Below are 12,183 nucleotides of genomic sequence, written 5' to 3'. Positions count from 1 at the left end.
CGATAAATGTCATCCTGGTGGCCGTATTAGACATAAAACATGAGAAGTTACGTAGTGTAGCATGCTATAATGTCACTCAGGGAGCAAGGTGTTTCCGGCTAAACCGCTTTCATTCGCACGAACTAATGAGTTCTGAGTGTGTTGCGAATGGCCCGCTTATTTGCTCCTATGTAATGTTCCATGTGTGATTTTATTAAGCAAGGCTTCATAACGGGGTGATTCCACGAGAGATCAACGCGGGCCCAAAAATTCATATTTTAGATTTCATTCAATATTTTATATTTTGTGCGCATATCACTCGGTAGTACGAAAGTGAACTTGCCGTCTTTGACAAATGGATACTTTAGGAGAAAAAAAATATCGAAATTCTTCAGGTTGCAGGCGCCATTTTCATGCACCGGGCATTCTCGCAAATTCACAACAATGTGAAATACAAAATATTACGGCTACAAAGAATGCATTTTCTTGTGTAAAACGTATACGTAAAGAAGAGTCAGCAAGCGTTGTTTGAGGCTTCTGTGCAAAACGGAAGTGTTTTAGAAAAAATTCTTAATTTCCTACACTTTTCGAAATTTGCTATATTTACGAATTTTTATCTACTAAACTAATGCATGTAGCCTTTTGAAATTTGATGGGCTATGAGAACTTAACCTGTTTAACGATTGTGCTGAATATTGTGGCTGTAGCACAATTTTCAATTTTTACACTTTGCCTCAAATGTGAAGTTTCGACAAAAATGAACACTATTTAAAAATCAAAATAATAAAAAAACCATCGTTAATTTTTCTCAAAATTTCGCAAACAGCTGTCCACAGACACTGGAAAAAGAACATTAAAAACATCTTGCATTATTTTGTTTTTAATGACAATATATGTGGTAGAAATAGAGAGCTTCGTCGGGATGCAGCAAGGTGCTAAGAAATAGGGACATCGGGGTAAAAAGAACGTCCATTAGCCTCTGACTTGCCTAAACTTCGCCATGAGTGCGACACAAGGGTAATTTTACCCTCATGGTCAATACTTCTGCATAAAATACCATTTAGTACAATACACATTCTCTTGAATGTGAGTAAAGATACGTCAACAGAGTAACCTTTACATGGCTCATTTTATTTAACATGTGTGCGTAGCTTGCAGCACAGATAATGGCAGATTTAACGGTGAACTCCCTGTGCATGTACACAAATAACAAAATTTACGACAGGTAAAAGTCTCTAAAAATGTTGTACTCGCCATGGCTCCATCGGAAGCGTCATTATACAGCATAACCTAAGATACGGTGGTGGGGGGGGGGGGTGATGGTATTGGTTAGGGCTGATTTAGCTGGAAGATAGCGCCAGCGGTTGCTCTCTCTTCTGCCGCCTCTTCAAAAAGGGGGTTGAACAGGTGGAAAGAGGCGCGACACACGGATGAACTGTTCCGCGTTAACAGGGTGGAGGGGAGGGGGGTGTTCGCGGAACTAGTTCTTACTCTATGAAACAGCGTATAGCTTCTGCGTGGCGGTTTCCTTAAACGACTCCTGGATGGTGAGGTGATATTCAAAGTGCTAAAACCACTCCTGGATGGTGAGGTGATATTCAAAGTGCTGAGAAGTATTTATATAAGGGGTGACTCATTGGCACTCTTAATTTAATCTGCTGCATCATTGCCTGCAAGTCCAACATGTGGCGGTATCCACTGAAACTTCAGAATGAAATGCCTATTGCTGAGCTCCTTAGCTAACATCAATAACTGTCGGCCGAACTTGCTGCCATACAATGCACGGGATAATTGTTGGAGCACCGCTGACAAATCCGAAAGGATGAAAGCGTGCTGAGAACGCGTCCTCAGTTTACGAAGCGCTGCAGAAATGGCGGCTCTTTCCACATTTTCAATAAGACCAACTGATCCAGAGGGCCAGATCACGCAGATCTAATGAAGCGAATCTAATAAAGCTTGCTCTTAAGAGGAAGCTTTAGCTCGGGCCCAACTCCGATGCCGCCTATTCAAATACATGTAAAACGCAGAAACAATTTTCTGAGATAACCACTGGGCCGATTTTACTGAAATTTGTTGCACATGATAGATAAAGGTAAATTCTAGTGACTGTCGGACGCGAAATGTCGATTTTTGGCCTGCATTATGTAACTGGAATTTTCAAGAATTGGTAAGTTAAAAAATAGAATTGGAATAGAATTGGAATTTTCAAAAATAGAAGCACGATGTTCACAAATTGTGCTTCTAATAGCTCTGCACCTATATAAAACATATTGCAGACCTGTGAACGGCACCTATTAGAGCTTTCAAAACAGACAAATTTGATATGCCAATTTATTCCTTACATGAATTTGTTACATTGTTTACGAAGATTTTACACACGTTCTACACACAAAATAGTAGTCTATTTCAAAGCCATGTAGAATATAGCAATTTTGTCCAGTTTAGATTTACTATTCGGCGCAGTTTACAAGATTGTGATATCATGTTTCATTGCTGAGATAGAGTTGTAAATTTGATAGTTTCGTTTTCTGAAGCTCTGCTATTTTATCAATTTTATTAAACAGTTGACGACTTAAATAAAAAAATCGCAACCAACAGTCACTAGAGTTTCACTTTTCTTTTAACTGCAACAAACGTCATCAAATGTGGTGCAGTGGTTGCCGAGAAAAGCTAATTCTCGGTTTACATGTATTTAGATAGGAGCACCCAAGCTAAAGAGAGAGAGAGAAGTCATAAGGGAAAGGCAGGGAACCCAAGCTAAAGCTTCCTCTTAAGGCGGCGGCCACACCGCCAGCAACTTTCAACGTATTTCGCATTACCACCTGTTTGCCACCGCCTCCCACGGACCCATCCCCATTCTACTACACTCTACCAACTCGTTCGAAAGAGACGATTTTTAGAAGAGCATCATCTGAAAGCGCTAACAAAATGTGGGCGCGAATGATGGCCCAGTAGCACAATTTACGTCAGAAAGTTAGGCACTTGAGAACTGCGTGCTTGCACTCATAATACTAGTTTACCAAAACTGCCCTTTTGTCGCAATCACGGCCAAGTTTAGGCAAGTCAGAGGCTAATGGACGTTCTTTTTACCGCGATGTCCCTATTTCTTAGCACCTTGCTGCATCCCGACGAAGCTCTCATTTCTACCACATATATTGTCATTAAAAACAAAATAATGCAAGATGTTTTTTAATGTTCTTTTTCCAGTGTCTGTGGACAGCTGTTTGCGAAATTTTGAGAAAATTTTAAGCTGGGGTTTTTTTTTTATTTTGATTTTTAAATAGTGTTCATTTTTGTCGAAACTTCACATTTGAGGCAAAGTGTAAAAATGGAAAATTGTGCTATAGCAACAATATTTAGCACAATCGTTAAACAGATTAAGGTCTCATAGTCCACCAAATTTCAAAAGGCTACATGCATTAGTTTAGTAGACAAAAATTCGTAAATATAGCAAATTTCGAAAAGTGTAGCAAATTAAGAATTTTTTCTAAAACACTTCCGTTTTGCACAGAAGCCTCAAACAACGCTTGCTGACTCTTCTTTACGTATACGTTTTACACAATAAAATGCATTCTTTGTAGCCGTAATATTTTGTATTTCACATTGTTGTGAATTTGCGAGAATGCCCGGTGCATGAAAATGGCGCCTGCAACCTGAAGAATTTCGATATTTTTTTTCTCCTAAAGTATCCATTTGTCAAAGAAGGCAAATTCACTTTCGTACTACCGAGTGATATGCGCACAAAATATAAAATATTGAATGAAATCTAAAATATCAATTTTTGGACCCGCGTTGATCTCTCGTGGAATCAGCCAACGTTCAATTTCATGACAGAAACTTCCTATCGTTGTGAATATACTAGCATGGGAAGATCGTTTTATATTAGTGGCAAAAATGGCTGGTAATTTTTAGAAAAGAATTCTACATTCGATTCGATTGGATTGAGCGCCGACCGCGTTGAAATCACTTTAAGAGCATGGAGCGGCTCGGGCGAACGAACACATAGAACCGGATTATTCCCGAATCACTGAGCACGTATCGCACCAACCATGACCTTTATATCCTTGTCGCTTTCCGGAATTATTCCTTTGAAGCACCGTCAAACGCTTATTATGCATGTTTTTTTTTGTTTTTTTTTTTTCATTTCTCAGTGGGTACTCGATCCAGCATTTCAGTTGCATGGATGCACGAATGTCGTGTTGCGGAGAGTAAAGTCCGCCGAAGGGAGCAGCATTGTGTGCTGCAAACACACACACACGCGAGAAAAGCATAATTTATGATCAAGCTAGCTACCCAAAGGCGCATATTCACACAGGCATTTGACGCACATCACGCGACCGACCACCACTGGTGACCGAGAATCCAGAGCCGCAGACGCGACTTGCAAACCGACCCACCGAAACATGTGGTTCTCAACTAAAATCTACTGCTTCCACATTCGTAACTTCTTTCGCCCCGAACGAATTTGCGTCTTAATGGTCAGACACAAACTGAGACGTTTCTGCTTGCGTCTGACTTACCTAGGGTAGGCAGCCAATTTAACTGTGCTATCTCGCACACGCTTGACTCTCTTTGCTTTTCGCTTGTTATTTGTGCGTATGTATTTTGACGGTAGTGTTGTAGCTGTCTTGAAATGTACCACTGTGGTGTTGGCTCCGGCACTGGTGTTACACTGCCGAAGAAAATGCGGTAATGGTGTCCCGCAGGGGTGGCTCAGTCAGCTAAAATGCAGTAATGGTAGCACGCCAATTTGTTCGGCAGTTCAGCAGCTCCAGTTGCAGGATAAAAAAATCAAACAGCGAGCGACTCATTGAAAACAGTCGCCTACTAGCCAATTGCGACGACCACTTTGTCGGTGGCGCGACCTTCGCAACTTGCTTATGTAAAAATGCGCCTTAAGGGGAGGTGCTCCTGAGAAATACATTTTCGTTATTAATAAAGTTTACTGAATAAATTTTATGCTAAATATACAGTTTACTCTCCGATTTTCGTATGCGTTTTTATTTTCTCGATATCTTTGAACACGGAAGTGGGAAAAGTAGAGTCTCTTGTGCAATGTTTGGACTTCAGACCAGGCCTAGCAGAGGGTTACAAAATAACCTATATTGCTTCTTATAAAAAAAGTCATTGTAAATACGGTCGAAAATGCTTTTCTATTAGCTTTATTATTATAAAAATGTTAATTAGCACTGTCAATATTGAGGGCATCGATGATTAGTGTCCTTACAAGTTTGTGACCAAAATTTCAGCGAAAACTAAAAACCTAGGTACTTGCACGAGTATGCTACACATATTTGTGCATGCGCACGGAAAATTTAGTAGTTATCGAGTCATAATAAGTGCAAGTATTTTTTGCGCACAAGCAGTGAAAACAGAGTAGCATTGAAAAAAGAGAAAAGCGAAGCTTAAAGTTTCTAAACATGCTAATCACTATTGCAAATAATCAATTTGCATGCGACTTGGTCAGAATGCAGACCAGTATTTTCACAATAAGTGTGAGTTACTCAGAACTCTTCGGAACTAACTCCTCAAGCCGGGCTTTCTTTGCGGGACTGCAATGACGAGAGTTGGTTTCAGCTGTTTTTGTTCCAGACATTCTTTTGATTTTTCTCTGCTCTATCTGGTTGCTCAGACGGATCAACTCTCGAGCGGGAAGGACGCCCTATGCCTGCCTAACATCTTCAAAGATTTCGTGACGTATGTTGAACTACAGTATGACCGTAAATGTGGTCATCTCCACAACAATGCTTGAAGTAATTCTTGTTCAAGTTGGGGCACAGCCCGCAACCAAATCTTGCTGTTGAGTGACTGACGTTTGTGTGACCGGCGTTGCTTTTAAGTGACTGACTTGCTGATGTTTTGGGCTTCACCCTGAATACAGCGAGACCACAGCTCTTCGCTTGTCAACCTCTCATATGTACTACGACGCATAGCCTCGCAGTTAAACAATGGGGAGAATTGAAGAATGAGCCGGTGCCGACTCAGCTAAGGCTAGTGCTTGCTTGTGGTTACACCAGGAAAGCTCACCATCTGGGCAGAACTTGTGGTTGTGAGTCTCATCACTTCAGCATGAATAAAAAAAAATGAAGCCCCTACAGCTACAATGCCTCGATAATAATAATGTTTGACGCTCTTCAGCTCAGAGAAACGTCTTGATTTGTGACAGATGAAAATAGATTCTTGAAGTGTAATTTTCCTATACAATCTAAAAAAGGAGTTTTAAAGGAGAAGGGAAAATTTTCGACCCGCGTCTTCTCTTTACTTCGACCTGCTTGATTATTGATAATTCCTCATTGGAATGGCCAATAGGCCACTTTGTTACTTCTGCGCGTGCAGTAAAACGATCGTACACCTTCCTTTCAAGTTCCCTCGTTTCAACCCGCAAAGAGCAGCGGCTCTCAGCCACGCTAGACAAGCTGGACAAGCGCCCACTCAAGGAAAGTAAAATTCTGGGACACTGACCTACACGAACACCAGCGCGAGCTACTATAAAGGTGTTGTTGCGTCAGTTAAGAGATACTGGAGTTGTGAATGTGCACTGTGTGGCATTGAATGTACTAGTGGGACGTTGACACTGTGTGAGACTATGTGGTGTCTTCGCAGACAGTTTGACAGCGCCCACAGAGGCTGCTCTGTATTTTATTGCGGTAGCAATTAAATGGCACCTCCAGGCGAATTTCCGCCGTCGCCGTCGCTGTCGACTTCGACGCGATGTTCCGTATAAAGCGGGGAGATGTGCATGCGCTAGAAGGTGGCGCAGGAAAACGCAGTTCTCCTCTTCCACTCCAGCCGCGGCTGCCCAAGGTGGGGATGAGCGCGGCCACACGTGCCCTATCTGCTGGTGGCTTCGTACGCTCTCTGTTCTCGAGCGCCTTGTTAGCGTTGAAGCAAGAGGCAGCACGAAGGGTGATTCGCTCGCCGCTGTAGCTGCTTTTCATTACGTCAGCGTTCTGACAGAGAGCGTCTGCAGTGATCGAATGAGATGTGTTCATGTTTTCCTGTGCGCGCTTGACACCATGCTTGTTAATTTAGTTAGTAAGCGAATGTTTACAGCACAGCTCATACGGCCAATAAAACGACAAACCTTAATTCGTATACCTGTGTAATAATTTGTTATCGCAATCAATGATTAACCTTTCGAGCGACACTGAGACTTTTTTTTATTCTTTATCTCATCTTTCGCACCCCCTTTCCCCCTTCCCCGGTACAGGGTAGCCAACCGGAGATATCTTCTGGTTAACCTCCTTGTCTTTCCATTCCTTTTGTATATATATATATATATATATATATATATATATATATATATATATCTTGATGAAAAATATAACTGAACAAGACTTAATACGTTCGAGGTCGAATAGATTGCTGCAACGGTGAATACTGCCCGTGCATGTGATCGAACTTGAGACCTTTTCGACATACTCATTCTATTAGCGGCAATGCCCAGGCTCTCGACGTGGTCACGAACTATAGTTTAACAAAAGCATCCGTCAACGTATAGGCTGTTTCGCGAAGACTCTTCAGGTCTTGTCTCCTCCCTGCAGGTGATTCCAAGGATGGAGATGAACCACAGCTGTGGCGGGACGACCACTGCTGAGCGTCCATGAAGCGCAGCGCCCTCTATGCGATCGGGGCCTTCCTCGTGGCCCTGTGTGTGGCCGGCATCTTTTGCGTCATCCTCGCCGACATCACCGTCGGCCTCTTCATCATTGGCACAGCGCTTACCGTGGCCCTCCTTTTCGGCATCGTGTGGATGGGCCGCACCTGCTACGGCGGAATGCCGCGCCGCCCGTCGCTTAGTGCCTCGACAGACGAGCATTCTCAGCCGCCGGGAGACTCCCTCATGGCCATCGACATTCCGCCCTATCCGGCGCCATCGGAGAAGGCGTTCCGAGAGGCGCACAGTGACAGGGCCGACTCGAGGGCCGTGCTCTACAAAAGCAGAGACGGGGCCGTAGTCATAACGAAGAGGCCACCCGTTCTCAGCGACTCGGACAATGATTACAGCGGCGTGTATCTTTAGGGAGCAGTAGAGCTCTTGCTGAAAGCGTGGCGTTCACCGGGGATTTCCGCAGCGACAAAGTATTAAGGTTGTCGACTGCGTTTGTTTACTTTTCCTCCATTTTAAAGCCAGTGTTCAAAGATACTTTGCCGGTCATATGACAGGAAGTTGAAGCGTCGCTGCTGCTTCTATCCCGTGTACCCCTTGTTTTTCCTGCAGCTGCTTCGTAGTCTGCCGATAACACACGGTCGTCACCTCGACTGCGTCCGGCACATCTGTTGCGGGCACACGACTGCATGTGCGCCGGCCTGGCGTGACCCGTTCGCTCGCATCTGCCTCACTTGTCACCTTGACGCAGCGCCAGATCTCCAGGGGCAACAACAGTTCCAGAGCGACAGGCGCGAACCTGCTGCTACATTCCACGTTCCTGAGCGTGCTGGCAGAGCAAAGCACGGGGCCGACCGAGATGCGCTTGCCGTGCAGCTGAGAGAGGCCAGCGGGCGACACCATGGTCTGTTCAGTCATGCCCGGCATCAGCGTGGTCCCCGTGGAAGTGAGGCGGATAGACACTGCGACGCAGCAGCCGACTACGAGAGACGAGCGACGCCTGGAGGGGCGAGCGTCGCATACGGCTTCGGCGGCACTCTGCTTCTCTGTGGTGGCCCTGGTGTTCGTGGCGGGCATGGCTCTGCTCGCTTCGGGCCTCCACTGGTGGGGACTGTGCCTGGTGGGAGCCGCGCTACTGCTGCTCGTATCCCTGTGCTTGCTGCCAGCAGGCCGCGGGCAGCGGCCTCTCGACCGCCACGGCTCGCTGCAGGGCCGGCGCGTCACGTTCGTCGGTGAGCCCGTGCCGGTGTCGACGTGCGCTCACCTGCGGACGATCAGTGGCAACGTAGTGCCTTACCAGCTAGAGGAAATGACGCTGGCGGACGTGAGCCGCATGTACCCGCCGCCGTTCCCGCCGCCCCCCTACCAAGCCAAAGCGAACGACGCCCGCAAGCAGTGAAGAATTAGCTGATGCCGAGACAGTGCGGACGATTAGGGCGTGCGCCAGGTCCGTATGAAGAGTCTGGTTTGACGTGTGAAAGTTCTTCCGCGAGGAAAAATTAATATATTGTCTTTTTGCTCTCATCCCTTGGTCCAGGTTAGGAGTAGGAACAGTGGACAATGACTTGTTGTCTTATATTCTTCAACAGTCTTCCTTCTTCATTAGACTTGAACTGAGGGTCTGGAGGTATCATGTATTACTCTCGTGCCACATACTCGCCATAGAGAGAGGGACTCGAGCAATTATACCAACTCGTTAATATAACTGCTCTTTCTTTCATTCCTCATAGAAAGTTTTTCTGGTGACGTTCTGCTGTGGAGTGTTAAGTGCCTTTGGTGTTTTGCTGTCTCACTTTTTCTGTTCTTTTAACGTGCCTGGGGTTACATTAAAGTGGATGCGTTATGTTAGAGTGCTAGCTAGTCACCTGCGTCCGCTATGCTTCATATAAAAGAACGGCGTACGGCAGGCTGCGCACGTTGAAAGAACGAAGAAATCTTGGTGCTTGACTCGATGTAAACGAGAGAAAACGCAGTGTGGGCCACTGATTTTCGTTAAAAAAGCCACTAGGTTTCCATGGAGTTCGTATATATAGTTTCGGGCCGGTATTTGGAAAAGGTGTCTTGCGTACACAAGTGCATGGTTCCCATGATTGATCATCGTCGAGGCGATCCCTTTTCATCATACTAATAATTATCATGAGGGATGGGCGCCGGAGGGCCCATCAAAAACTAAACGCTCCTGCGTTAGACACGTTCTGTGGAAACAGGGCCTGAGCATGTTCCAAGTGAATGCTTTCTGCCGCGATTGCCTGTGTCCGAAATGTCAAAGCGCTCTTGGATGTAAATAATACTAATACTAATAGTAATAATAATCAATCAATCATTTATTTATCGTGCCCAGGAACAACCATGAGGTCTAAGTGCTGGCACACGTATACATAGCAAAAGAAATACAGCAGCGGAATATCAGTAAAAAAATAACAATGAATAAACAATAACTATCTTGAAAAGAAAGGTGTACATACAACAAGGCGCAAAATGCATACATTCAATAATAATAATAATAATAATAATAATAATAATAATAATAATAATAATAATAATAATAATAATAATAATAATAATAATAATAATAATAATAATAATAATGAAGAAAAGGGAGAAAAGGAAGGACGAAAATAGATAAGCGCAGTTGACGGCAATTTCTGGTGACAGGTGAGTCGTCTTAGTTTATGTCGGTTACTCACGAAGAACGCACGAATGCTGCTTGGACGCAATGCCCAGCATTGTCTGAAAAGTTGGACGCAATGCCCTACTTTTCAATCATGACATTAGTCACGATTCTTGTGACAATATGTCTGCAGTCACTGTATGAAGCAGTCAAAACACATTTGTTGGGTGACATAAATTCGGATGCACTTTGTTAAAAGTACGTACATCGTACTCCTGGGCCATATATGGCATGTATTTAATCTGCATGTGCAACGTTGTTTGACCTCATTTGCACGCAGCAGCGTGAAGATACGACAGAATTGACGGACTACGATAAAAGCTCTGTCAGTTCTGTCACCGCTTTTGTGTTTTTGCGTGCCGTGGGCATTTGTAATCCAAAAGCTATACTCATGCTTAGCTTTTTCTGTGCAAGCACTCAAAGTAGGTATGTTATGCCAATAACAGCTTTCCATTCCTACCAAGAAATCCGCGGTGAGCTTTCCTGAGTGCCCTTGCTGCATCGTGCGAAGGGGGAACCAAACACCGCTTGCATATCAGAAAATCTATCATGTACACCCGGTGACAAAATGAGCCGGGGCACGAAATCTGAGAAAAAGCCTAATGTCTCCGCAGCCTCATGAAGCAGCCTGGTATTTACATTTCGGGTTTCGACTAGAATATGCTAACTACATTTTCGTATACAGTTTTACTGGCTACTTCTACAGGCTGCGGAGATATTCAGCTTTTTCTCAGATTTCATGCCTCGGCTTATTTTGTCGCCGCGTGTACGTATGGCAGCAAACGTGCAGTCTTAAACGGTGCAAAGGACCAGACGAGGAAGCAAACACACGACAGCGCTGACCTTCAACGAATGCTTATTGCGTCATTCGCGCTAAACACACATATACTCGCAGGGAAAGTGTGTCATGACGTCATTGCAAGATACTTCCCATCGCTTGCCATGGTTCACCCGCACACGTGGGCACCCATCTATGAATTCAATCTCTTCAACAAACTGATTGAAGTTGGGCTTACACAATACGTGTCTTTCTTTGCGATCCGGTAGTCTTCGTAGATTTCCCTTGTCCGTTGCAATGCGTACTTTCGTAAAATGTTCGTATCGCGCCTGCATGATAAAGGGATGTCGTAGATGACTCCTGTGGTGCAGGTGGCGTACACTTTCCGGCGTTTCTTGATGCACGGTGGGGCTTTCCGGACGTCCGAATTTACATTTCTGCAACCCGCCATGGTTGCTTAGTGGCTATGGTGTTGGGCTGCTAAACACAAGGTCGCGGGATTGAATCCCGGCAACGGCAGCCGCATTTCGATGGGGCGAAATGCGAAAACACCCGTTTACTTGGATTTAGGTGCACGTTAAGGAACCCCAGGTGGTCGAAATTTCCGGAGTCCCCCACTACGGCGTGCCTCATAATCAGATCGTGGTTTTGGCACGCAAAATCCCATGATTTTTTTTTTTACATTTCTGCATACTTTTTGCCACTTTTTGGTGCAGAGAAGATCACGCGCAGGGGTGCGTGTGGGCACTGCGTAAACGAGGCGATGAAATACACCTCGGAAACACAACGACACCATAATTCAGACAAACGTTGATAAGCAAACAATGAAAGATGTGAGGGGGTCGTATAATAGCAGTTCAACTTTACGAGCACGCCTTTCTGCACACCAGAAGATCTGCATTGCATTTCAGTTGATAGCGGCGTGAACGGCCGCTGAAAAGTGATATTTATTGTTAATCATAAAGTGATATGTATTTATATTTTTTTTCTCACAACATGTATATAAAATTGATTAGGAATTTTATTTTCGTTGCATGAAATCAAGTTTTGTCTTGTGTTTAATTAAAAGCGTTTTTTTTTTCTTTAAAAATGTTTGTTCCCTCCTCATCTAGTCGCGCTTCAATCGCTGCTCCCTTGCTGATGGCA

General features: G+C 44.5%; 2 protein-coding genes across 3 annotated transcripts in view; both read left to right on the top strand.

Annotated features, from left to right (window-relative positions):
• LOC119456817 (uncharacterized) overlaps positions 1-8,204 on the top strand; it is a 76,031-nt gene extending 67,827 nt beyond the window's left edge. For both annotated transcript variants that reach the window (XM_049664991.1, XM_049664994.1), the window contains one exon: positions 7,524-8,204. The gene's annotated coding sequence lies outside the window, so the exon portion shown is untranslated. The remainder of the gene's footprint in view (positions 1-7,523) is intronic.
• Positions 8,205-8,481: 277 nt separating this feature from the next.
• On the top strand, positions 8,482-9,522 carry LOC125939691 (uncharacterized). The gene has a single exon (XM_049664999.1). The coding sequence runs from the start codon at positions 8,490-8,492 to the stop codon at positions 8,985-8,987; it is 498 nt and encodes a 165-aa protein (XP_049520956.1). The 5' UTR covers positions 8,482-8,489; the 3' UTR covers positions 8,988-9,522.
• Positions 9,523-12,183: the final 2,661 nt, after the last annotated feature.

This window comes from Dermacentor silvarum, chromosome 1 (genome assembly GCF_013339745.2).
Source record: "Dermacentor silvarum isolate Dsil-2018 chromosome 1, BIME_Dsil_1.4, whole genome shotgun sequence".
Lineage (NCBI taxonomy): Eukaryota > Metazoa > Arthropoda > Arachnida > Ixodida > Ixodidae > Dermacentor > Dermacentor silvarum.
This window is presented reverse-complemented; position numbering and strand designations above follow the sequence as displayed.